We start from the raw sequence: 27,243 nt of genomic DNA on the forward strand, positions 1-27,243 counted from the left end.
CATCAATGTTGAAAACAAGATGTAGGTAGAAAGACAAAAAAATCAGGAAGTAATAATGAGATCACATAAAGCCTGTGGACTTTAAGAGGTATTTGTCGAGGTTCATCCTGAGCAGTTCTATGACACAGAACCCTAGCTGCTCTACGGGCTGTTCTCAGGGACACCAAGACACACAGCAACTGCTGCTGGAGGATCATCAACTCAGTGAAAGACGCTCTTTGGTCTGCCCGAAACTTGTCAATCTTCCAGTGCAAAGAATTGTCCTTGACCAGGTTTTGCAGGCTGGCACATTCCAAAGTCCCGGACTACATGCTAAGGGATGCACTCAGGCTTGGGCCAGCTGGACAATGTGCTTAATCCTAACTGTATGTAACTGTATTGAAGCACCTCAGAGTGCAACATAACCAATGTGTACAGTTAGGACAGAACTGTACTCCCTGTAATGAAAATATTGAAATGGATCCATAGAACCCCCTCAGTGCAGTAGGAGACCATTCAGCCCATCGAGTCTGCACCGACTCTCCAAAACAACATTTTACCCAGGCCCAAACCCCTGCCCTATCTCTGTAACCCCACCCATTTTACCATGGCCAATCCATCTAACCTGCACATCGTTAAAAACTAAGGGGCAATTTAACAAAACCAATCCACTTAACCCGCACACCTTTGGGCTGTGGGAGGAAACTGGAGCATGGGCGCTATGGAGAGAACCCACAGAGACATGGAGAGAACATGCAAACTCCACACAGACAGTCACCCAAGGCCAGAATAGAACCGGGTTCCCTTCGCTGTGAGGTAGCAGTGCTAACCATTGTGCCACCATGCCAACCTTTACTGAATTATTGAATTGAAGCACCTCAGAGTGCATCTTAATCTCTGAAGGAAATGTGAATATCTTTGCACTTTCCTGTTATAACAAATTGAAATGTTTTTTTAATGCCTCTTTCAGATGTTTTATAAATAAAGTATATTTTTGCCAAAAAAAGTGCACAGTGCAAAGTGATGATTCCTCTGTTACCTAGACAGTGAATGTCAGCAGAATATTTGAGTGCTCTTAGCTCCACATGCCCACACAGTTCCCAATGGGAATCACTTGCCAATCATTGTGAATGGGAGCATTGCCTGTTTTAATTACCCCCTCCCTATCCCAGCACCATTGGCTCAGTCTGATAGCGGGAGTTTGAGTGTGTTTACTGTTGAAGTATTAGTCTTGGAGGGATGATCAAGAATTTCCTGCAATACTTACGGTTTTTACAACAGCATACTTCACTTTGCCATAGTTATCCTCCTCAGTCCATGGCTCTTTCACAACGATGGCTCCATGCTCCTTTGCTTTCTGCCAATAGAGGTCAACCATCAGCATCAGCCTCATTCCCTCTCCACTCAGTCAATCTAACACCAATCAGTATCAAAAGTAATTCAGGTTAAAGAATTCTAATGAAACGGGACAGATCGATGTTGGGATTAAGTCACCTCAACAATTAAAAGCTGTAAAGCACAGCCTTTAAGAGAAGGACAATGAGAGAGTCAAAGACAATCATAGAGAGTGAGTTCTGAATGTTCACATCCCTTTCAGATGTCGACAGACTTGCTGTACAATTCCAACAATTTCTGTTCTATTTCAGTGTCAGGATTTGCAATTTTGCTCTTTACAGATGATTCTCAATCTAAACATTCAGGTAATTTCAGTTCTGACTGCAGTCTCTGATTTACCAGAGCCTGCTGGAACTCTACCAAGGCCCAGTTACAACATGCCTGATAGAAAGGGGGAGGGCAGATCTTTAACCACCTCGAGCTATACATAGCATAGTCATTGCGCACTCAGTAAACTGCAGATAATGGGACTTGGGTTAGGTGCAGTAATTGTGATTTTCCATTTTAGATAATTCCTTAGATTTCCAGTTGAAGTCAATCTCATGCTCGAGACATCATCTTGGGCCACAACACAACCAGGACAAAACGATAACTTGCTGCTAAAATGCTAGAATCTCCTAGCTAACAGTAGCTTATCAAATGGCAAAGGTCTGAAACAGTTCAGCATCACTACCTTCTCCTCAGTACAGTGACGCCCAAGAATCATAGAATCATAGAATTCTACAGTGCAGAAGGCGGCCATTCGGCCCATCGAGTCTGCACTGACCACAATCCCACCCAAGCCCTATCCCCATAACCCCATGTATTTACCCTAGCTAGTCCCCCTGACACTCGGGTCAATTTAGCATGGCCAATCCCCCTAACCCGCACATCTTTGGACTGTGGGAGGCGGCACGGTAGCACAGTGGTTAGCACTGCTGCTTCACAGCTCCAGGGTCCCAGGTTCGATTCCCGGCTCGGAGTTTGCACATTCTCCTCGTGTCTGCATGGGTTTCCTCTGGGTGCTCCGGTTTCCTCCCACAGTCCAAAGATGTGCGGGTTAGGTTGATTGGCCAGGTTAAAAATTGCCCCTTAGAGTCCAGAGATGCGTAGGTTAGAGGGATTAGCAGGGTGGGATTGTGGTCGGTGCAGACTCGATGGGCCGAATGGCCTCCTTCTGCATTGTAGGGTTTCTATGATTTCTATGAAACCGGAGCACCCAGAGAAAACCCACGCAGACACGGGGAGACTGCATATTCCACACAGACAGTGATCCAAGGCCAGAATTGAACCCGGGTCTCTGGCGCTGTGAGACAGCAGTGCTAACCACTGTGCCACCCCTGAACCAACACCTTTATGCAATTCTGGAACCAACAACAATGAACTAACTAACCAGTGAAACAAAATAGTCACTTTTTCTCATGATTCAATTAGTTTAAACACAAAGGTGCAGATCTTTGCTTCTGGGTCGGGTGCTGAGAGACGGGAAAATTCCTCGCTCTCCAAACATGAACTTTAAAATAGGTCTTGGGCAGGTCAGATATTTGACCTGGGGGAGTGCAGGCTGGATTAAAAGGTGAACCCCTGGCCCCTGACTGAATGCAGAGACTGCTGGGTGTAGAGGAGGCTGGGCAGAACGCTTTCTTCTGTTCTATGTCACTGTGTGAAATTACATTTTTAAAAACAATTTTAAAAAGCCAGCCCCCAAGCCTCCACATCCCCATATGCTCCCCATGCCCATCCATGTCCACTTATGCCACCTTATGCCCCCATTCATGCCCATATCCCATCAGACTCCATATTCCCTTCATATCCCTATGGCCCTTAATAGTCCGTATGTCAACTTATCACCAATTCATGCAAAATCTATGCCTCCACCCTTTGCCCTTACCTCTTCTAACCTAGTACCTTTTGACAGTTCCTTAATAGCTTTGACAGTTCTTTGACAGTACACACAAAATATTAATATATCTCTTCCTTGCCAAGACTGATTTATCTGAGGAATCTATTCCTGATCTTTGTCACCCATAAGCAACCCCTTAGCAAAAATATCCATTGTCTCAAGTCAACTTTCACAAAACTGTTCATGACATCTAGTTCTACCTCTTCATCACTGAACTCAACTGCTTGACTGTTTCTGTACTGTCAGACTGCTGGTCTGAAACCAAATCTTGAATGCGTCATAACTTCCTCCAGGTTAACTCTGGAAAGACTGAAGCCATACCTTCAGTCTGCATCAAACTCTTTCCCCCCTGTCACTGACTCTATCCCTTCCCTGGCCATCATCTTGGGGTTAAACCAAACTATTCACAACTGTTCCATCCTGTTCAACCTTAAGCTTCAACTTCCCACATCATCTCTATCACCAAGATCATTTATTTCCACTTCCACAACATTACTCATCTCTGTCTCATCTAAGCCCTCTGTCACTAAAGCTTTTGTGCATGTTTATAGAATTGATTACAATAACACTCGCCTTTCCGTCCTCTACCCTCCATATATCCTAACTTGTATAAAACTCTGAAGACTGTATCATGGCCACACTAAATTGTATTCACACAGAACCCTTGCTTTTGTTGACTTACACTAGCTCTCCACCCTCCAACTTCATTATTATAACCCCCATAAGGCCCATGTGGAATCACTGACTGAACTCCCTGTGGGGCTCATTGAGTATAAGTTCCACTGGTAACAGGCAGTGGCCTACCCAGCTGGAACTCATTATTTGAGCCTTTTAGAAGGCAGGCCCAGGACTGGGCCTTCTGCACTATAGTACACAGCAGGGACAAGTGTGTGTACACCATGGTAGTGGTTTTATTTTGCATTCTGTGAATAAATTATGTTCCTTTCCAGTTGGGCTTCTTGAATTATTACATTCATATTCACCTTTATATCCTTACATGTCTCACCACACCCTATGCTGAAATCTCCTCCAGCCTTTTATCCTATCCAAGAAGCTCCACTCCTCTGTTTCTGGTCTTCTGTATTTTGTTTTTTCCAATTGCTCTCTCCACCCTCCTCACTGCCCAGAGCCTTAAGCAACTTGCATCTTACACTCTCGAACAGCCTCCCAAAAGCTCTCTGTTTCTCTCTCCACCTTTTAAGATCATATCAAAACCCATCTCTTGAGTCAAGTTATCTGTCATCTCACTTAATCCTTCCCCTCCTGGCCTGATTTAAATTAAAAGTATTTAGAAAATGTTTTGGGACATTTCTTTAAGTTAAGGGCATTAGATAAATGCAAGTTTTTGCAAAGCATTAGCCCTCACAATAATGATAGCAGCAGGAGAATTCCCTGGGTTCAGAGTTCTGGGTGATCCGGGATATGCTTTTCCCACAGGAAGGATGGAATATTCCGACAAACCAGCACAGAGTCCTTCCCGATTCCTTCGGCTGGAGAATGGTTTGTGGCACCAGAAAGGATCGAATTAAAATGCGGACAGACACTGACCTCGAACTGCATAGCAAAGGGAGTGCACACCTAGAAAATCTATGGCACTGGAGGAGGCCATTTGGCCCATTATATTTGTGCCGGCCAAAGAAAGAGCTATCTAACCTCTCCCAACTTTCCAGAACAAAAAACAGAAAATGTTGGAAAATTTCAGCAGGTCTGACAGCCTCGTCATCCAGACTCGAAACGCTGGTTCTGTTCTCTCTCCACAGATGCTGTCAGGCCTGCTGAATTTTCCCCAGCATTTTCTGTTTTTGTTTCAGATTCCAGCATCCGCAGTATTTTGCTTCCAACTTTCCAGCTCTTGATCCATTGCCCTGTAGGTTACAGTGCTTCAAATGCATAGTCAACACTACAAACAGCAGCTGTTTGAAGAAGGATTGGGAAATATCTGGTGTGTGGACGATGAACTCTGAGATTCTGCAATGTCTCAGACAGAAGTGAATCATTAACTCAGAGTGACTAGCAGAGCAGCACATCACGGAGGACCTGCTGGTAATGGAAGCTTGGTATATCATACTTAGCCAAGTCTCCAAGTGCACAGAAGGGGAGTTTTTAAAACAATGTTGTGCACTTAACAACACCAATATGGAAAGCAAAACAAGTGCTCAATTCAATGCGTACTCACTGTTCTTTTAAAGGAGCACCGTTTACTTTCCTTTAATCATCAACCAACCCTGAATTCACAGAATCAAGTTCAATCCTGAACGAGTGGATACTGTAACACGGATCTGTTTCCAAGCAAAATCCATCACGTTCCCCAGCCATCCCGCCCTGCCCACCCCCCACCCCACATTCATATGGTAGAACCCAAAGAGAATGCTCCTCCTGATGGATGAAATGGACATGGGCCTTTCTGACTCTGTTCTTTAGTTCCTACCTGCACCAGGAAGTTGCAGTCTTCTACTTGGAATGCGATATCCTTCACACCATCACCGTGCTTCCCTAAATGTTCGGTCATTTCTAAAGCAGACACACAACTTGTCAGAACACAGCTTTGGGAAGAAGGAGGAGCAGAATAACAAACACAGTCAGGGTACAGACAAAGACCAAACGTCCCAGACATGGAGAGGGCAACACAGAAATTAATTGGATAGTCCAGGTACAAAGCCAGCAGCGCAGACACAGAGTTAACACTGTCACTCATAGAATCATAGAATAGAATGGGTAGAATGGTTACAGCACAGTAGAAGACCACTTAGAGACATCTGTGCTCACTCTCTGCAAGAGCAACTCACGTAGATCCACTCCCCCAACTTTTCCCTTTAGTCTGGCAATTTTTTCCTCTTCAGATAGTTATCCAATTCTGCTTTAAAAGTCTCAGTTGAATCTGTCTCCACCACACTCTCAGGCAGTACATTCCAGATCACAACCACTCAGCGTAAGAAAGCATTTCTTCGTGTCGTCTTTGCTCCTTTTGCCAATCACCTTAAATTCGCGTCCCACTGATTCTAGATTCTTCTGCCAATGGAAACAGTTTCTCCCTATCTACTCTGTTCAGACCCCTCTTGGTTTTGAATACATCGTCTCCAAATTCTCCAATATTCACATAACTCAGGTTCTAAGTCTCTGGACCCATTTCCCAAATCTTTACCGAGAATCATAGAATTCCTACAGTGCAGGAGGAGGCCATTCAGCCCATCAAACCTGCACTGACAACAGTCCCACCCAGACCCTATCCCCATAACTCCACGTATTTACCCTGTTCATTCCCTGGCATTAAGGGACAATTTAATATGGCCAATTAACCTAATGCAGACACAAGAAGAATGTGCAAATTCGACACAGTGACCCAAAGTCAGAATTGAACCTGGGACCCTGGCACTGTGAAGCAGCAGTGTTAACCACTGCGCCACCATGCCTCTTGTCTAATGCTTACACATTTTTTCTAAAATGTGGAGCCCAGAATTGGACATAATACTCCAATTGAGGCCAAAGAAGTGTTTTGTATAGAACCTACAGCAAAGACATGCATTCAACAGTGCAGACATGGAACAAACAGAAAGGCACAGATCGGGCAACACACAGAGAACCCAGACCGTGCAGCAAACACCCTCCACCGAGAAAAATAAGTCTGTACCAATCATCGGATCATAAGGTTTAGATTGGTAGTGGAGTAAGTAAGGAACAAAGTCAAGCGGTACTTCTAAATTGAAAGAGAGCTAACTTCAGTGTGATGAAAGGGGATAAAATAGAACCAAAGTTTGACAGAACAGTGGGTGGTCTTTGAAGAGGAGATGTTTCAGGAATGGGTTAGGTATATTCCAACAAGAGGGAAAGGTAGGGGAAACCAAAGCCCGGCCTCCTTGGATGATGAGGGAGTTAGAGAATATAATGATCTAGGGCAGGTCAAGCAAAAACCAGGCCAAATGCAAGTTGAGAGGGGAAGTGAAGATGAAAATAAGACTGGCAAAAAGGGAATATGAGAATAAAATAGCATTTACCATAAAGGGGTACTCAAAAATCTTCTACTGGTATGTAATTAGTAAGTGGGTAAGTTGTAAGAGGTGGGGTGGGGCCTAGTAAGGAGAAAGAAGATGCTTCGAGGCACAAAGCTAAAATGAATATTTTGCATCAGTATTCACCAAGGTGGGTCACCGCAGCTTGGATAAAACATTTGCTTAGGGACAGAAAACAGCAAGTTGTGTGTGATAAATGGTTGTTTTGCAGGCTGGAGATGGTAGGCAGGGTGTTCCTCAATGACTAATGCTAGGACCATTGTTTCTTTGATCTACATAAATGACTTGGATATTGGAATACAGAGTAAAATTTCAAAATGTGCTGATGATATCAAACTTAGAGGTAACAATGAGGTTGATTGACTGCAACAGGATACAGTTAAGCTAGAAGAATGAGTAGGCTAGTGGCTGCTGGAATTTCATGCAAAGACGTGTGAGGATTACATTTTGGCCGAAGGGATGGGGAGGGGCAATATAGATTTAGTGACACAGTTCAAAAGAGGTTGCAGGAAGAGAGGATCTGGGGCTTCTTGTGCATCGATTTTCGAAATTGGCAAGACATATTCAGAGAGGTGGCAGTAAAACATATAGGATCTTGGACAAATAGAGGCATTGAGCTCAAAAGCAGGAAAGTTATGATGAACCTGTGTAAAACTCTGGTTAGGCCACAACTAGAGTATTGTGTTCAGTTCTGGTCACCACATTTGAAGAAGGATGTAAAACTCTCTGCGAGGGTGCAGAGATTATTTACCAGAATGGTTCCAGGGCTGAGGGATTGTAGCAATGAGCTGATGGTACAATGACTAGGAAAACCAGAGATATACAGGGAGAATCTGAGGAAGATGTTTTTTTTTATGCAGCAAGAGGTATTGACATGAAACTCCCTGCCCCAAGGGGTGGAAGTGGAGACAAACAATTATTTTAAAAGGAAATTGGTTAGGTATTGGAAATAAACTCACAGGGCTGGGGGGATAGAGCAGGGAAATGGGACTGAATGGGTTGCTCCATAGATAGCCAACAAGGATTTGATGAGCCAAATGGTCTCCTTCTGTGCTGTAAGGACTCTATGGGCTTGATTAACTAGCTATGGCAATGGGCCTGTCCACGAGCCAGTCAGTTCTGGGAGACGCAAAGCACCTTAAATCCAATTGAGCTGCCTGCTGCCTGAATGCCCAGCGCTTTCAGTGCACATGCCTTGCCTCCCAAGAACTGCCAGTCAACCGGAGACGGACAGTTCTCAGTGCCAACAGCACCACCAGGAGCAGTGGCCACTAATGTTATTGCAGGATGCCCGGGTAGAGGAAAAGCACTGGAGACCTCAGAAACCTGGACAAATGAGACTGCGTCTCAGGGGCCTCCATAGGTCACAGGGTGCCTGAGCAGGAGGGACCCCTCCACAGACCCCAACATGACCTACCACAGTCTACCTGGCAGCCTGTCCACATGGAATGGCACTCCCCTCTCACCTGTAGCAAGTAAAATACCAGTAACAGTGATTTAAGTGCCTTAAGTGGCCATTATTTTGTCATTTAAGGGCCTCAATTGGCCTTGGGGCAGGAAGGCTGACCTCGACCTTCACTACCCTGGGCATCATTGGGGATTGGGGACAGTCAGTAAGGTAACAGGATCTCCACCGCATGCCTTCCTGCTCCATTAATTACCCTACCTCACCTCTTAGCCTGCTTCTGGGGGACAATACATTCTACCTGATCACTCAATGATTTATAATCTAGTGAGAAATTCCATGGATCATGTTCTTCAGAGTTTGGCAAATAGGAATAATTCAATGATTCCCCACTTGCAATGGGAAACTGCATACAGTGAATATGGATTGCAGAATTGGGTCAACAATGTTCTAGGCCAATGTTCAGTTCACACTATTGATGATATTCCTTCTGGACACAAAACTGGCAGGACTTGCAGATAGTGAGGAACATTGTCAGAGGCTACAGAAGGATATAGATAGGCTGGAAATTTGGGCAAGGAAATGGCAGATGGAGTTCAATCCTGATAAATGCGAAGTGATGCATTTTGGTGGGAATAATGTAGGGAGGAGCTACACGATAAATGGAAGAACCATAAAGGGTGTAGAGACGCAGAGGGACCTGGGTGTGCAAGTCCACAGATCTTTGAAGGTGACGTCACAGGTGGAGAAGGTGGTGAAGAAGGCATATGGCATGCTTGCCTTTATAGGACGGGGCATAGAGTATAAGAGTTGGGGTCTGATGTTGCAGATGTATAGAACGTTGGTTCGGCCGCATTTGGAATACTGCGTCCAGTTCTGGTCGCCACACTACCAGAAGGACGTGGAGGCTTTGGAGAGAGTACAGAGGAGGTTTACCAGGATGTTGCCTGGTATGGAGGGGCTTGGTTATGAGGAGAGATTGGGGAAACTGGGGTTGTTCTCCTTGGAAAGACGGAAGATGAGGGGAGACTTAATAGAGGTGTATAAAATTATGAAAGGCATAGATAGGGTGAACGGTGGGAAGCTTTTCCCCGGGTCGGTGGTGACGTTCACGAGGGGTCATAGGTTCAAGGTGAAGGGGGGGAGGTTTAACACAGATATCAGAAGGACATATTTTACACAGAGGGTCGTGGGGGCCTGGAATGTGTTGCCGGGCAAGGTGGTGGAGGCGGACACACTGGGAACGTTTAAGACTTATCTAGACAGCTATATGAACGGAGTGGGAATGGAGGGATACAAAAGAGTGGTCTAGTTTGGACCAGTGAGCGGCGCGGGCTAATTGTTCCTTGTTTCTCGTTTCAAGGCTTCATTCTATGATCATCTTGATGGTGCCAGTACAGAGCGAGACTGCGGATAGTTGGGAACTTGTCTCGGAGGCAGGGAATTCATATGGTGTTCGTGGAAGTGGAAATGACTAGGGTTGGGAAGCATTTTCCGATCAGGGCCAGTGTGATCTCCTGGACTCGTTTCGATCGCCTCAGGGGGTCGGAGAGGAATTTCCCAGATTTTTTTTCCCCATATTGGCCCTGGGGTTTTCACTCTGGGTTTTCGCCTCTCCCTGGAGATCACATGGTCTGGAATGGGGGGGTGGGGGTGAGTTAATAGGTTGTGATGAACAAAGCATTGTAGCTGTGAGGGACAGCTCGGTGGATAGGACATTGGTATGTAGATAGGCTGGAAAATTGGGCGGGGATCCTGGATTCAGGATTCAATCCTGGACCGGGGAGCGGCGCGGGCTTGGAGGGCCGAAGGGCCTGTTCCTGTGCTGTATTGTTCTTTGTTCTTTGTTCTTTGGATATATGGAAGTAGCTATTTTCCAAAACACACATTGCTGCAGATGTCAATGTTGTATCTATTGGGGCTGTACACCACTTAGACACCAACAATATACCTCCACAGAGTGTTCTCCAAACACTAACAATGTACCTCCACAGTGCGTTATCCAAACACTAACAATGTACCTCCACAGAGTGTCATCCAAACACTAACAATGTACCTCCACAGAGCGTTATCCAAACACTAACAATGTACCTCCACAGAGCGTTATCCAAACACTAACAATGTACCTCCACAGAGCGTTATCCAAACACTAACAATGTACCTCCACAGAGTGTTATCCAAACACTAACAATGTCCCTGCACAGAGTGTTATGCAAACACTAACAATGTACCTCCACAGTGCGTTATCCAAACACTAACAATGTACCTCCACAGAGTGTTATGCAAACACTAACAATGTACCTCCACAGAGTGTTCTCCAAACACTAACAATGTACCTCCTCACAGCATTATCCAAACACTAACAATGAACCTCCACAGAGTGTCATCCAAACACTAACAATGTACCTCCACAGAGCGTTATCCAAACACTAACAATGTACCTCCACAGAGCGTTATCCAAACACTAACAATGTACCTCCACAGAGCGTTATCCAAACACTAACAATGTACCTCCACAGAGCGTTATCCAAACACTAACAATGTACCTCCACAGAGCGTTATCCAAACACTAACAATGTCCCTCCACAGAGTGTTATGCAAACACTAACAATGTACCTCCACAGTGCGTTATCCAAACACTAACAATGTACCTCCACAGAGTGTTATGCAAACACTAACAATGTACCTCCACAGAGCGTTATCCAAACACTAACAATGTACCTCCACAGAGTGTTATGCAAACACTAACAATGTACCTCCACAGAGCGTTATCCAAACACTAACAATGTACCTCCACAGAGTGTTATGCAAACACTAACAATGTACCTCCACAGAGCGTTATCCAAACACTAACAATGTACCTCCACAGAGCGTTATCCAAACACTAACAATGTACCTCCACAGAGTGTTCTCCAAACACTAACAATGTACCTCCTCACAGCATTATCCAAACACTAACAATGTACCTCCACAGAGTGTCATCCAAACACTAACAATGTCCCTCCACAGAGCGTTATCCAAACACTAACAATGTACCTCCACAGAGCGTTATCCAAACACTAACAATGTACCTCCACAGAGCGTTATCCAAACACTAACAATGTACCTCCACAGAGTGTTCTCCAAACACTAACAATGTACCTCCTCACAGCATTATCCAAACACTAACAATGTACCTCCACAGAGTGTCATCCAAACACTAACAATGTCCCTCCACAGAGTGTTCTCCAAACACTAACAATGTACCTCCTCACAGCATTATCCAAACACTAACAATGTACCTCCACAGAGTGTCCTCCAAACATCAACAACGTACCTCCACAGAGCGTTATCTAAACATCAACTATGTACCTCCACAGAGTGTTCTCCAAACACTAACAATGTACCTCCACAGAGTATTCTCCAAACACTAACAATGTACCTCCACAGAGGCTAAAACAGAAAATGCTGGAAAATCTCAGCAGGTCTGACAGCATCTGTGGGGAGAGAGTAGAGCCAATGTTTCGAGTCATAGAATCCTACAGTGCAGAAGGAGGTCATTCGGCACATCAGGTCTGCACTGACACAATCGCACCCAGGCCCTATCCCCATAATCCCATGCATTTACCCTAGCTAGTCCCCCTGGCTAGCAGGGCCAATCTACCTGACCCGTATATCTTTCGACTATGGGAGGAAACTAGAGCACCCGGAGGAAACCCACGCAGGCACGGGGATGATGTGCAAACTCCACAGTCAGTGGCCCGAGGCTGGAGTTGAACCCGGGTCCCTGGTGCTGTGAGGCAGCAGTGCTAACCACTATGCCACCATGCAGCCCAAGTCTAGATGATGCTTCGTCAGAACCCAACTTCCCAGAACAAAAAACAAAATGCTGGAAAATCTCAGCAGGTCTGACAGCATCATCATTCAGACTCGAAACATTGGCTCTATTCTTTCTCCAGAGATGCTGTCAGACCTGCTGAGATTTTCCACCATTTTCTGTTTTTATTTCAGATTTCCTCATCCGCAGTATTTTGCTTTTATCCTTAGAGCCTACTTCAATTCACCGAGATTGTAATGACACAGCTTTATATCTCAGTTCACCATCATAGTACCTCAATTTATCATCACCTTTACATAGGCTATATCCAAGCTTAGAAACTACTGATCCAGCACAGGCTGTAGTCCATCTCAATAATAACACAAGCTGTTCCCCAGTATACAGGCTATATTGCATCTCATTAACTCTCTGCTAACATAGAATGTATGTGGAGATGCCGGCGTTGGACTGGGGTAAACACAGTAAGAAGTTTAACAACACCAGGTTAAAGTCCAACAGGTTTATTTGGTAGCAAAAGCCACACAAGCTTTCGAAGCTCTAAGCCCCTTCTTCAGGTGAGTGGGAATTCTGTTCACAAACAGAGTTTATAAAGACACAGACTCAATTTACATGAATAATGGTTGGAATGCGAATACTTACAACTAATCAAGTCTTTAAGAAACAAAACAATGGGAGTGGAGAGAGCATCAAGACAGGCTAAAAAGATGTGTATTGTCTCCAGACAAGACAGCCAGTGAAACTCTGTAGGTCCACGCAACTGTGGGCGTTACAAATAGTGTGACATGAACCCAATATCCCGGTTGAGGCCGTCCGCATGTGTGCGGAACCCAACAAAACAACTAAGGGCCCATTGCCCCGAAATCAACAGCAAGCAAAGTCTTTATTGTCAGGTTTTTAAGTTCCATCTACCTCATATTTAAAAGCTCTTTACAGGAGCTCTTTAACTTGCTTAATTTCCTATCTTAAACCTGATATGATGCAAAATATCATCCTCACCCTTTGAATCAGGATTCAGTGCTGACTGGAAAACAAAGAAAATCTGTTGAAAAAAAGGAATGTAGGATTAAGTTTGGAACTGACTTTCTCTCAAGTTCTAAAAATTCTGAGCAATAGAAAATGACGGAAAGTGGGCAGTATAGTTAACGAAAAGCACAGAAGTCTATCTCATGCAATACCAGGCCTAATTCTGGTAACATAGTAGGACTGTGTCCAGAGGAGGTTCACAAGAATGATCCCTGGAATGAAGAGCTTGTCGTATGAGGAACGGTTGAGGACTCTGTGTCTGTACTCGTTGGAGTTTATAAGGATGAGGGGGGATCTTATCGAAACTTACAGGATACTGCGAGGCCTGGTTAGAGTGGACGTGGAGAGGATGTTTCCACCAGTAAGAATAACTAGAACCAGAGGGCACAACCTCAGGCTAAAGGGACGATCCTTTAAAACAGAGATGAGGAGAATTTTCTTCAGCTAGAGAGTGGTGAATCTGTGGAACTCTTTGCTGCAGAAGGCTGTGGAAGCCAGGTCATTGAGTGTCTTTAAGACAGAGGTAGATAGGTTCTTGATTAATAAGGGGATCAGGGGTTTTGGGGAAAAGGCAGGAGAATGGGGATGAGAAAAATGTCAGCCATGATTGAATGGCGGAGCAGACTCAAAGGGCCGAGTGGCCTAATTCTGCTCCTATGTCTTATGGTCTTAGGATTCAGGGGCCTATGTCATGTAATAGTGCCATTGTAAGTGAAACACTGGAGGTCAGTGGGATGCATAGGTGCAGCAATGCCAAGAGTATAATAAAGAAAATAGTCTTTTGATGTATTTCTTTCATTTACACTGGATTGTTATATGACCATTCACTAAGGCACAGGAATTTCCAACAATATCGGCATAAGATTCCTGCTAGATCTAGGTTTCACCCCTGATTTCAGACTTTTCCTCAGCCCTGCATCTGCTGCATTTCCAATCCCAGAATTCTGAGGCCAAAATGTTGTGATGTAATGTCAACATTTAGTAACATCCTTCTCAGTAAGCGGGTCCTTACCTTATTCTGTCGAATGACATGTGACACCATCTCACGATTCCCCGTCTCTAGTCCTTTGTATGCCATAGGCTCAAATCCAAACTTGTCACAGTAATACGCTGCAGCCTGCAATGTCAGATAAATGCGCACCATGTGATTGACATTGGCTTAGTTCTATTCACAGTAAACTGGGTTGTCTTGCCATAAAGGTCATTATTTATAAGAGCCTATTCTGATTCCTACTCCCCAGTGTCCACAATGACTGCCATTTTGTGTTAGGAATAGGTTAACAGACCTTTCCAATTAAATCCTAATTTGATGTCAATTTTCATTAGAAGTCACTGGTGTGTATAAAGCAGCCCCAGGTGGCACTGGTTTGGTGGTGGAGAGTTGTGTGTGGAGTTGGATCAAAGAAATAAAGGTATTTTATGAAGAAGTTGAACTCATGTCTCCTTTACTGAACAGTAACTGGGAGGCTCAAACAATGGTAGCAGAGGATGGTTGTTGGTTCCAAGCAAAGGGCTGGAAGTTATGACTTTTTTGATGAAGGTAAAAAAGAAGACTTCACTCAAATTCTGAATCAACAAAGGAGTGAGTAGGAGACAGAAAAATGGTGGTGGAACCCAGAGTAAAAGTGTCAGGATTTGACTATCCTCCATTATTTTCAAAAACTAAACCTTGTGACCAATGGAGAAGTGAAGTCATCATGTAGACTTTAGTAACTGCTTTGGGGAAAAGGAAACAAGGTATGGCCTTGGCCCTTTCTTTAACATAGAAGTAAAATGATTTTCCAAATTGGAGTTGGAACATTTGAACTCTGAAGAAGGTCTGGACAATTTATTAAACTTTATAGATAAAATTTATCAAAAGGATGACTTGAGTGTTTATGAAGCCTGGTCAGAATTTGATAGATTTTGGAAATCAGAGGATATTTCTATTGAAGTAACTGATGGCATTTAGCAGATCATATATAAGACTGTAAAAACACCACCTGGAAATTCCACAGTCTTGTTGGCATTTAAGTTACTGGACTGTGCTAAAATTACAAATATGGATAGGCTCCTGGTTTTGACTGGAGTTAAATTTGCAGACAAAGATACCTTATATGATCAAATGTCAGAGGCTTTAAAAAACTTTTTAGGGAAACATTCTGTCCCCATGGCTTTTATGACATAAATGGGTCAGTCAGTGATAAAACAGACTAGCAGATACACTGTTAACAAGATGGTGAGATTGTACAGGCACAAGCTGGATATGGGAATATGGTAGAAGATTGGGACCCAGAAATTGAGGACAGATACCCCTTTAATGGCTATAACAGGAGAATGGTAACTGGAAAATGAACCCCAGAAATGCCCAGGGTATGATAAATCGGTGGTTTCAGTGTACCCCTAATTTCATTATGCTTTCAACTGTCTGAAATGGTCTAATAGTGTTTGAAGCTACACATGACATGGAAGATTCAGAAGAGGAAAGAGATAGTGACCAGAAAGAAGGCATTGTCTTATTAACAAGAAGTTTTACTCCTGTAATGAGCGTTCTGGTTGCAGAATCCTTTAATTGTGCTGTATTGGACAGTGTGGAATTGACTGGTTAAAATGTTACCTGGACTCTTTAACTGCTGAAAATCAGAACAGGGTTAAGGAATTTGAAAGTTCCACAAGTTTCAGGTTTGGGGATGATAATACCCTGAAGTCACTGAAAAGAGAGGTGATCCCTTGCAATATTGCTGGAGCGAATCATTTCATCAGCACAGATGTTGTGTCAAGTGAGATTCCTTTGCTTCTGAGTAGAGTGTTGATGAAGAAAGCACACGTGAAACTGGATATGAAAAGTGATAAGGCAACAATTTTTGGAAAAATGGTGGACTTACAATTTGCATAGTTGGGACATTATTGTATTCCATTAGTGACTAATTTGTCAGGTAAAGAGGTTAAGGAAGTGTTATTGGCATCTGGAAATGGGACTTTAGCAGATAAAAAGCTCATTGTGTTGAAGTTGCATCAGCAATTTGCGCATCTGTCTTCTCTCACTGCAAATTTTATTAAAGGATGCAGGTGTAAGAGATGAAGACTATACTAAGCTTATTGAACAGGTCAGTGATCAGTGAGGTTTGTAGGAAGTACAGAAGGACAACTCCACAACCGATAGTAACTCTACCTTTGGCCAGAAATTTTAACAATGTAGTGGTCATGGGCCTTAAGATCTGGGATAAAGCAAAAAATATATTCATTTTACACTTTGTAGATTTAGTCAATCAACCGTTTGTACATAGTAAAGAAAAGAGAGTAATCCTGGATCAGGTCATGAAAAAATGGATAGGAATGGGGCCACCGGCAAAGTTCCTTACAGACGATAGATGCTCTGGAAAATTTTGGCAGATAGACCAAATTGCAATTTAAATGTAGCCTTCGCATGGATGGTACATGCAAAGAATTCATTGCAGATGGTTGGGGACTATAGTCCCTATCAATTAATATTTGGTACAAATCCTAAAATTCCGTCCATTTTGAATGACCAGCCTCCAGCTTGGGAAAGGACTACAATTGGCTCAGCCTTCGCTGAGCATTTAAATGGATTGCATGTAAGTAGAAGAGCATTTTTGGAAGCGCAAGTCTCTAAGATTTTGCAGAGTATTATGGCATAATGTGCCATCAAATACTGCTTTTCAGCAAGGAGACATTGTTATACTAAGACAATTTTAATGACTGGAAGGGCCCAGGGAAGGTTATGGGCATAGATGGCAAAACGATTGTTCTGCAACATTGTAATCAGACTATTAGGGTATGTTCATCAAGGATAATGGTTACAGATTACAAACTTGTGAATTTAGAGCAGACAAACATGATGAGGAACCAGGGTCATCTGAAACTCGTGTTACAGAATTATGAGGACCAGTTAGCTGAAATCAACAGGGTATCTGTAGAGGAACACAATACTTCTGATGAACTAGAACAGGCCATTTTTTTTAAAGGACAACTGCCAAAGGTTGGTACAAAAGTGACTTGCTTGTTTGAAGGGTCTAGTCAATGGAAGGATGCAACTGTCATTAGTAGAGCAGGGAAGGCCACTGGAAAATATAAACATTGGTTGAATGTACAGAATACTCTGGAGGATGTCAGGACTATGGATTGGGAACACAAAGTTCAAAAATAGTAGGCACAGAAACATAGCGTCAGTTCGGACAGTAAGTCTGATAGTTCACAGGAAGAGATCGCAAACTATAGGAAGAACATTCCACGAAGGGAGGGAAAGATCAAGCAGTGGTAGTTTCATTGTGAGAGGTTTCGAGTACAGGAGCAGGGATGTGTTGTTGCAATTATACAGGGCCTTGGTGAGGCCACACCTAGAGTATTGTGTGCAGTTTTGGGCTCCTTTTCTGAGGAAGGATGTTCTTGCGCTTGAGGGAGTGCAGTGAAGGTTAGTGGCTGATTCTGGGGATGGTGGGACTGATGTATGAGGAGGTATTGTTTTCGCTGGAGTCCAGACGAATGAGGGGGAGATTTCATAGAGACTTATAAAATTCTAACAGGACTAGACAGGGTAGATGCAGGGAGGATGTTCCCGGTGGTGGGGGAGTCCAGAATCAGGGGTCGCAGTCTGAGGATTCGGGGTAGACCAGTTAGGACAGAGGTGAGAAGACATTTCTCCACCCAAAGAGTAGTGAGCCTGTGGAATTCATTACCACAGGAAGTAGTTGATGCCAAAACATTGAATGTATTCAAGAGGCAGCTAGATATAGCACTTGGGGGCAAATGGGATCAAAGGTTATGGGGGGAAAAAGCTGGATTAGGCTATTGAGTTGGATGATCAGCCATGATTGTAATGAATGGTGGAGCAGGCTCAAAGGGCCAAATAGTCTCCCCATACTCCTATCTTCTACGTTTCTATGTAGAACAAAATATCAGGCAAGATAGTGTAGCTTGACAAGGTCTCAGAATAGGAGTAAGATTAAGAATGCTACTAGAAGCAGAAGCCCACATGCTTGAGATTTTGGTGGCTTCCAAAAATTGGATGAAAAAGTTATAAAAGATGCCAAACAGCAAGAACTGCATAGCTGGAGTGAATTTGGGGTATACAGATAAGGGACAAAGAGCTCTATCTCACAGATGGATTTGCATGGAAAAAGTGCTTTCTGATGGAACTTGAGGCAAAGGCCAGGTTCATGACAAGGGATTTGAAGAAAACTTAAAAGACCAGGATTTAGGAGTGGATTCACCTACAGCAGGAAAGGTTATTTTAAAAATCTTCTTGGCTCTGTTAGCTACAAAAGCATGGGAATGCATATTAAAGCTGCCTTTTTACAGGGGCATCAGTTTCAAAGACATTTTTCTCTGTCCTCCCAAAAAGGCAGCTAACACAGAAGAGGTAATCTGGAGATTGAATCGATGTATATATGGGCTAAATGATGCATCTAGAGTTTGGTATTTTTCGGTAAGTTTTGTTAGTTAGGCTGTTGCCAGTTGAAAGCAGACCCTGCGATGGTTTACTGGCATTATGAAGGAAATCTTTATGGTGCATGTCAATGATTTTTTGTGGAGTGCTAGTAACGATTTTGAAGCTATAGTAATCTCTGGGTTGAGGAAGGAATTCAGGGTTGGAAGTCAGACTTCAGGCGCTTTCAAATATATTGGGCTGGAAATTGGACAGACTGAGTCAGGTATCACTTTACGTCAGTAATCTTATTTGGGGAGTATCAGACCAAAAGCAATTAGTCGTGGTAGGGCTTCACAAAAGGATGCAGTGGTTTCTAAGATGGAAACAGAGGAACTCCCAAGTTTAATTGTGCAACTGAATTGGCTAGGTAGACAGACCAGAGGGTACGTTAGTTTTGATGTCCTAGAGTTGAGTACAAAAATGATTGATCCTATGGTGGAAGGCATAATGAGAGCAAACAAAATGTTGGACAAACTAAAAATGCAGGAGTGTATTTTGAGGTTCCTGTTTTTGGGTGATCTTGGGCACCTGAAGCTCAGTTTATAGTCTCTCATCCTATGCCAATTTGTGATGGGTTCTCAAGCGTGGGAAGTTTTATAATATTTCTTTTGAGGGAAAATGGGCGGCACGGTAGCACAGTGGTTAGCACTGCTGCTTCACAGCTCCAAGGACCTGGGTTCGATTCCCGGCTTGGGTCTCTGTCTGTGTGGAGTTTGCACATTCTCCTCGTGCCTGCATGGGTTTCCTCCGGGTGCTCCGGTTTCCTCCCACAGTCCAACGATGTGTGGGTTAGGTTGATTGGCCATGCTAAAATTGCCCTTAGTGTCCTGGGATGCGTAGGTTAGAGGGATTAGTGGGTAAATATGTAGGGATATGGGGTTAGGGCCTGGGTGGGATTGTGGTCGGTGCAGACTCGATGGGCCGAATGGCCTCTTTCTGTGCTGTAGGGTTTCTAAGATTCTAAGAAAATGAAAAATGTTGCCCTCTTGTATGGGAAAATGAAAATAAGGAAAGTGGTTAAAAAGTACATTGGCCACCGAGACACTAACCCTTGTAGTGGCAGTGGATATGGCCTTTTATATATGCCAGATATTAACAGAAATTTTGGGGTTAGGGGATTTGGATAAAATACCCATTGAGTGTCACATTGACAATAAATCCCTGTGGGAAAATGTGCACTCCACAAAGTGTAAATGAGGAGATTGAGGATCGACATAGCCAGCTTAAAGCAGATGCTGGAGAAAGGAGAAATATCAAAAATTAAATGGGTTGATAGTAGTTATTAGATTTACTAAGAGGGGCTAGTTCGAAGAAACCTTTGGACATTATTAAGGAAGGACATATCTTCCTGTGAATGTATGATTTCTCAAGAAATGTATTTTTTTTTAAAAGAAAGGGGAAATGGTGTTTTCTGTTTTTTTTGTGCGGGAAAACGATATTCATCAAAATATCCTTTTCTCTCCAAGGAAAGGGAGACTGTTGGGAATCGGTTAACAGACTAACAATTAAGTCTTAATTTGGTGTCAATTATTCAATAGAAGTCACTGATATGTAAAGGGCACTGTGGTTGGCGAAGAATTGTGTGGAGTTGGATCAAAGAAATAAAGGTACTTTGTGAAGAAGCAGAACTCGTGTCTCCTTTACTGAACAGCAACCAAGAGGCTCACACACTTTGAACATATAGAAAAGAAAATTGTTTGCCTTAAACACTGCATGGCTTAATGTCAGAATCAGCCTAACTGTAGAGACTTTAGTCTATCAATTCACCTTGCTACACTTCACCAGCACCTAATGCTATACAAGGATCAGGGTAGCAGGTGCATGGAAACACCATTGCCTTCAAGTTTTCCCCTCTAAGTCATACATCATCCTGACTTGGAACTTCATTGTTGCTGAGTTAACATCATGGAATTTCCCCTCTAAATCATCGACTTGAGTCATCCATGAAGAAGGATCATGACTATTTTCTCGAGGGCAGCTAGGAATGGACAATAATTGTTGACCTTGATAGCGATGCTCATGTCCCAAAAATTATTTTTAAAGTAATTTTTCCATATAAAACATAACTATCACCACTTTGTGATTTTTGTACTTAACTCACTTCCAACTTATTGCTCTAATTAGTCATTGTGCCACTCATTAATTTCTCTTTATCTTGGCTTTAATTTAAAGAGGTGTACCGAGCCAGAGAGAACTTGTGGTGTTCTGCAATAGTAAGTGGGTTGATGATTTGTGTATGTGTTTTAGTCAAACCGTTTTAATGTAATGCCCTTCATGTTTGGTAAATTAATTAGCTCTTATACAATTTCTAATTTAAAAATTAAATTGAGACAATATGAAGGGCCATAGCACAATTGAAGTTTAAAAGACTAGTGGTGAATGAGACCAATCAGAGAATATTAAACTTGAGATTTGGAAAATCAATGATTATATGAAGGGGAGAAAGTAAAATGGGATCTGGTGGAAATTATTGCACAACATGGGAACTTACTGGTGAAGTTAACTGCACTTATGGGAGATGGCACTGATGTTCACCCAGGTCAAAATTGTCCACCATTCATCAAATATGTGGTCAAAGCAAAATTCCAGCACATAATCAAAGTTGGCACCTTGGAGCAGTACAGTAGGAGAAGGGTTGAATTTGGGGCATGCAGTTAAGATGTTCATCTGAAGCTTTGCCTACCTATTAAGATGGATATGAAAGATTCCTACATTCATCCCGCAATGATTCACTACCATAAATGCATAACAGGTCATTTATCTGATTGCGGCACCTTACTGTGTGCAAATGAACTGTTTGTCTACATAAGAGTGGCTCAATTTCATTGACTCTAAAACGTGTTGGGACATGCAAAGGGCCATGTGGATACAAGTTATTTTTTCTTTGTTAGGAATGGTAAACAGAAATCTTGTATATTTGGCAATGTTGAAGAGGATTGTGAGGTTGTGTAGGTAACAGGTGTTGCAATGTTGTGTGCTCTGACATGTTTGCACAGTGTACATACTGTCCTTGATACATTTCTAGGTAAAGAGCTGTCAGCACCCAGAGGGTGAATGAACCTTCAAACTGGAACTGGTTCAGAATCTTATTGAACTTCTGGACTTCAAGTGAAGTTTCTGGAAGAGGGCTGAACCTTGTCAGATTTTGAGGTGGCACTATTTAGTCCCATAAAGATCTCCAAATTTCCTGATGTTACCATCTCCCAACATGTTGCAGCAATCTCTCTTGAAAACCCAAGCATTCTGTCACTTAACTGCTAATTCCTGAATTACACCACTTTCTCTCTAACCTTTCTAAACCTTTGTTTTGTCATTGTGTTTCTTTACTTTTCAGTGCATGCTTTCAAAAAACATGACACATATGAAAAGGCAAAAACAACAGAAAACACCTAGAATCCACAACAGGTCTGCCTGCATCTGAAACATACTCATTTTTTTGCTATCAACTCTGATAAATAAAATGTGAACTTGTTGTTTTTCTCTTTTCAGGTGTTGATAGATTGAATGTGTGTTTCCAGCATTAGCAATATTTCTTTCTCTTTTAATCTAGCATCTCACTCCAGAAACAGCCCTTCCCACTCTCACATCTCCACAAACATCCACCTTCCTCCTCTTAAAAACTCAACTCTTGTTTGACAAGCAGTTTCTTTCCTAACCACCTTCTATATTTTCTCATTTGTTCTTGCTCTTATTATTTCCATCATATTTATAGGCATTATCTTCCCTCTTTTTCCATTTAGGTTTGTTTCTAAGATTTTTAGATACTAAATTTAAAGTAATCTGGTTTTTCATTTTGTGAATAGCCAATGGAATGCAATAAAATGGAAGGTGGTGTACCATTTTGCATACATGTATGTGGTGTGTGAAATTAGTTGCACGGACTTTGCTGTCTGCAGATTGTACCAGATGTGGTTAATCACATTTCCTCACCTTCGCTAAGACCGCCTATTTCCACCTCCATAACATTGGCCAACTTCACCCCTACCTCCACTCGTTTTGCTGCTGAAATACTCATCCATGTCTTTGTTTCCTGTAGATTTGACTACTTCAACACAATCCTTGCTGACCTCCCAATTCTATCCTCCGTAAACTAGTCATGATCCAAAACTATGTTGCCCATGTCCTAATTTGAACTAATGTCCATCAACCAGTGCTCACTGACCAACATTGTCTCCCAATTAAGCAATTAATTATAAGATTCTCATCCTTGTTTTCAAAACCCTCCATGGTCTCGCACCTCTCTATCTCTGTAATCTCCCCCAGCCCTACAATTCCATGAAATATTTGTATTCCTCTAACTCTTGCCTCTTGAGCTTCCCCAATTTTAAATATTGGCAATTGTACTTTAAGTTGCCTCAACCCCAAGCTCTGGAATTTTCCCTCAACCACTCTACCTCTCTACCTCATGTTCCTCTTTAAAGACACTCTCTAAAACTTACTTCTGACCAAGTTTTTGATCAAATCGCTATGTGGCTTGGTGTTATATTTAGTTTCATAATGCACCTACAAAGTGCCTTGATGTTTTATTACATTAAGAGTACATGCTGTTGAGTGCAGATTTAGTTGTGTGTGGATGTGCTCCTTGCTACACACCTCACCTGTTTAGCATTTCCGACCCAGAATGTGATGTGATGAAAGCTGATAAATCGACCTTTTTCTGGCTGTAACAGAAGAGCTTTGGGTTATTCTCTTTTTATCTATTTTAGACAGAATTCAGTAAAACAGAAACACTAATTTATTTGGAAGTTTTTAAGTAACAGGTGTACAATACCTTCTCTCCTTTTTCAGTGTAGCTAGTCTGCAAAAATGCAAAAAAAAAGAATGTTTTAGTATGTTACAATGTAGGAGTGCTACACTCCATTCCCTTCATTTGGTAGCAAGTTTGGCACAATATTGCTGTCACCTTGCAGAGCATACTGTGATGGATATATCTGATAAGAAATCCAGGGCTCTCACCATGGCTTGTCTCTCTATAGAAGTTGGTGAATTTCTATCCCACCTATGACATTGAAAGCACTCTGATCACATTCAATAGCAATAGTCAATTGTCCTTCCATATTCTGACCTGTTCAGAGACAATCAATTATTCAAACCTTCTCCAGGAGGTCCCCTCCAAACTACTTTGTATGACAGTAGCTGCAATATTGACTACAAATGAATGAAAAATATAGATAGACTGATTTCTCTAAACTTTTGTCTTGTTTCAGGCTAGTTGGTTTTAATTGTGTTCACTATTTCTAACACAGTTCAAGTCAAAAACCCAATCACCAGAATTTGACCGTCCTGCCTCCACAGAATCAGTGGGTGAGGGGTGGACAATGGAAATGTCCGTTGACCTCAGGTGGGATTTGCCTGTCTTGGGTTGAGCCAGGCCACAAAATCCCACCCAATGGGGTGAACTTTCCCTTCCACCCACCACGGGAATATAGCAGGCGAGGGACATGTCAAGATCTGTTGACCTTGAGCAGGATTTTCTGGTGATGGGGCAAGGGCAGCCAGAAAATCCCGTCCAATGTGTCAACATTATCTGTCTCTTGGATTTTCATCAGCTGAATCGCACCACTTTAATACATTTTCTAATTCATTCCTTCCCCAAGGCCTAAATTCTAGAATCATCCTGGTCACACTTCTCTGGACACTCCAAAAAAATAACAGTATATAAATGTGGTTTCAGCAGAAATCTATGAAAGGCTAAATGAATTTGATCTGACTTCAAGTCAAATATCTTGAGATATATCCTACTTGTGTTGGTCTTGTTCCCTCCATAACTGCAAGAACTTTACATTGAAACCTCTTGTAATTGATAGATAATTGCACCCAGATTCTTTTCTTTTCTTCTGCCTTTGCTGATAGGTACCCTTTCATTTTGCCTCATTCAACGTTTGTATTATGTCCTACAATAACACCCAGTCATGATATTTTGGGTGGCTAAACTGCTAGCAATATTGCCACTTTAGGAAGTACTTAATATATCCTGGTGGTGGTAGGCAAACCCATTGTCATGGATTTGCTAAACTTCCAGTGGTGTAGAGATTAAATTGTATTCCATAATTCCTACCTTCATTGAGAGCCTCCCCCCCTCCCTCCCTTAGGGGAGACACTTGTGTATCCCATTGGGGCGAGGACTTGCTAACCTCAAATATTCTCGAGCCAATTTAAAATAGCACTTCTTCATTGTGTACACTTTCACTGTTTCAATCTGCCTGGCCCTGGGTTAATTGCTATTAAAATATTTTTGCCATGTCTTTGTTACACTGAAAACTAGTGACTTGGCAACACAGTTCAGACCTCCAGTTTCTGTGCTGGTGTTGTATAACCCTCACTCTGCTGGAAGCTGAATAAACAAAGGAAAGTCATTAGAAAACTTACTGCATACATTAAACTGTACCTCAACCAGCTCTTTGCTATTTGTTGGTGGGGGTTTGGGGGCAGGGGACAGTGGTTATTGGTTATGGTGGAAGGGGCATTGCTACTTTAGGGAACTTGGAGCTTTACGCTGCCAGTTTAGTCCATTGACTTAGATGAGGATCATTTGGGGTATGTAATATAACAGATCTAGATATGTGAAAGTTCACCATGAGTAATTTTTTTAACAATCACTATTTACTTTCTAAAAATCCAAATCAATTCTATCCTCTGGCTAACTCTCATACACTCGTTACACCCTCAATGAATTTCAACAGATTAATGACATTTGGCAGGTTGCTTTTGAATTCATGATGCACTCTCCTGATAGCCTCTGCATTCTGAAGTTGAGCGTCAAGAAATTTAGTGCAATGCTCTTTAGGATTTACCCTACATACTGTGCAATGCTCTCCAGAATTTTCCATTACCCTTTGCAATGCTCTCTGGAATATTTCTTTTTACCCCATGCAACAAACTCTGGGATTTATTTCTACCCATAGGTGAGCATTAGAATCACATTCACTTTCCTCATGCACAATCCCAGCAGAATCACTAAAAACATTAGAAATGTAATTTATTTTGTCACTGCCATTCTGAGAAATCAGGTGGGATCTCACTGGGTCCAGGATATTTGCTGAAGTTCCCAGACGCCTGTTTAATGGTGTCTACCTATGGGCCAAAATGATTAGATGTACAATTTGGCTTCATTTGTGAAGATTGGTCTGAAGAATTATTTGACACATTAGCCAGTTACTGATCATTGTTTCCATCCAATTACTCCAGGATGGAATTTTGAGGTGATTTTTAATTGCTGCAGCCGTCTTTCCTGATCGAGTGATTTAAATTGGTCGGCCTCTGGATCCTTCTGCTGCTTTCCACATTCTGTCTTTATCTTTGGTAAGGAATTAATCTGAGGCAGAAGAGGCTGAAATGGATTCTGTCTCAGAGTAAGTTGAATATGACAATGACCATTTCCCTTGAGCTGATGAGACACTGAAATTATATTTGTAAACATACCGTCAGTGCACCCCTGCCATCTTTCCTACCATACTCTGCCACCAAACTAATTCACTTAACAATAACATTTGTACTGAATGTATCATAAAGGGCTATACTCACCATGATGAAACAGAGTTAATAGAGGCACCTCGGTGAAGTTAGAAGAACAAAATATCCACCTGGCTCAATCTTATATGCACAAAGTATTTGGCTGGAATTCAACCCTGCCCCTCACTGGCTGCTGTGAATCCACCCACTGTACCTCCCCAGATTCCAATTCAAATTCAGTCACGTTGTGCGCCTATTTGTGGTTGTGGTAGGCAGTGTAAGCTCTTGGACTTTGTACCGTGCTTTGTTACTCAGTAATCGTAAGGCTTTTTCTCATTTCTCATATACCCCTGAATAATGGCATCAGTCCCAGATCTCTGCCAATTTTCAGTGTTATTTTCACTCCAGTTTACCCTCTCCCCGCCTGATATGGCTTCTATTGTTCACACCTTTTCCTTCTCCTTCACCCAGAAGGATAATGCAGATTTTCATAAAGTTTGAGCAACAGATCAAATTGCATTGAGATTGACTCTGTAACATGGTTATTCAGATCTTTATTTAATCCATCATAAATGTTAACTTACAATTTTTAGTAGTGAGTGTGCAAATAGAGGCATTCCTAGTCAAGATATAAAGCTGAATTGAGGTCTGATTCAGGTCATCAGTAATAATGTGATAATGCTCTTGTCGGTCAGAATTCTCTGGCCATTCACACCAGTGGGATTTTCTGGTCCCGCTGGCAGCACACCCCTGTCCACAGGTTTCCTGCAGGTGTGGGGTGATGTCAATGGGAATCCCGATTGAGAGCAGTGGCACCAGAGAATCCTGCCACTAGCAAACAACGCACCACCTCCT

At 42.5% G+C, this 27,243-nt stretch overlaps 1 protein-coding gene across 1 annotated transcript in view; it reads right to left on the reverse strand.

The window, feature by feature from the left end:
* The window catches only part of hpda (4-hydroxyphenylpyruvate dioxygenase a), a 66,202-nt gene extending 39,693 nt beyond the window's left edge, over nt 1–26,509 (reverse strand). The window contains exons 1-7 of the mRNA XM_078225021.1: nt 26,461–26,509; nt 23,708–23,734; nt 23,535–23,597; nt 14,521–14,625; nt 13,482–13,524; nt 5,685–5,767; nt 1,247–1,336 (exon numbers count right to left, since the gene is read on the reverse strand). Coding sequence (XP_078081147.1) covers nt 1,247–1,336; nt 5,685–5,767; nt 13,482–13,524; nt 14,521–14,625; nt 23,535–23,597; nt 23,708–23,734; nt 26,461–26,463 — 414 coding nt within the window. The 5' untranslated portion in view covers nt 26,464–26,509. The remainder of the gene's footprint in view (nt 1–1,246; nt 1,337–5,684; nt 5,768–13,481; nt 13,525–14,520; nt 14,626–23,534; nt 23,598–23,707; nt 23,735–26,460) is intronic.
* Nucleotides 26,510–27,243: the final 734 nt, after the last annotated feature.

Source organism: Mustelus asterias, chromosome 12 (assembly GCF_964213995.1).
Source record: "Mustelus asterias chromosome 12, sMusAst1.hap1.1, whole genome shotgun sequence".
Taxonomy (NCBI): Eukaryota; Metazoa; Chordata; class Chondrichthyes; order Carcharhiniformes; family Triakidae; genus Mustelus; species Mustelus asterias.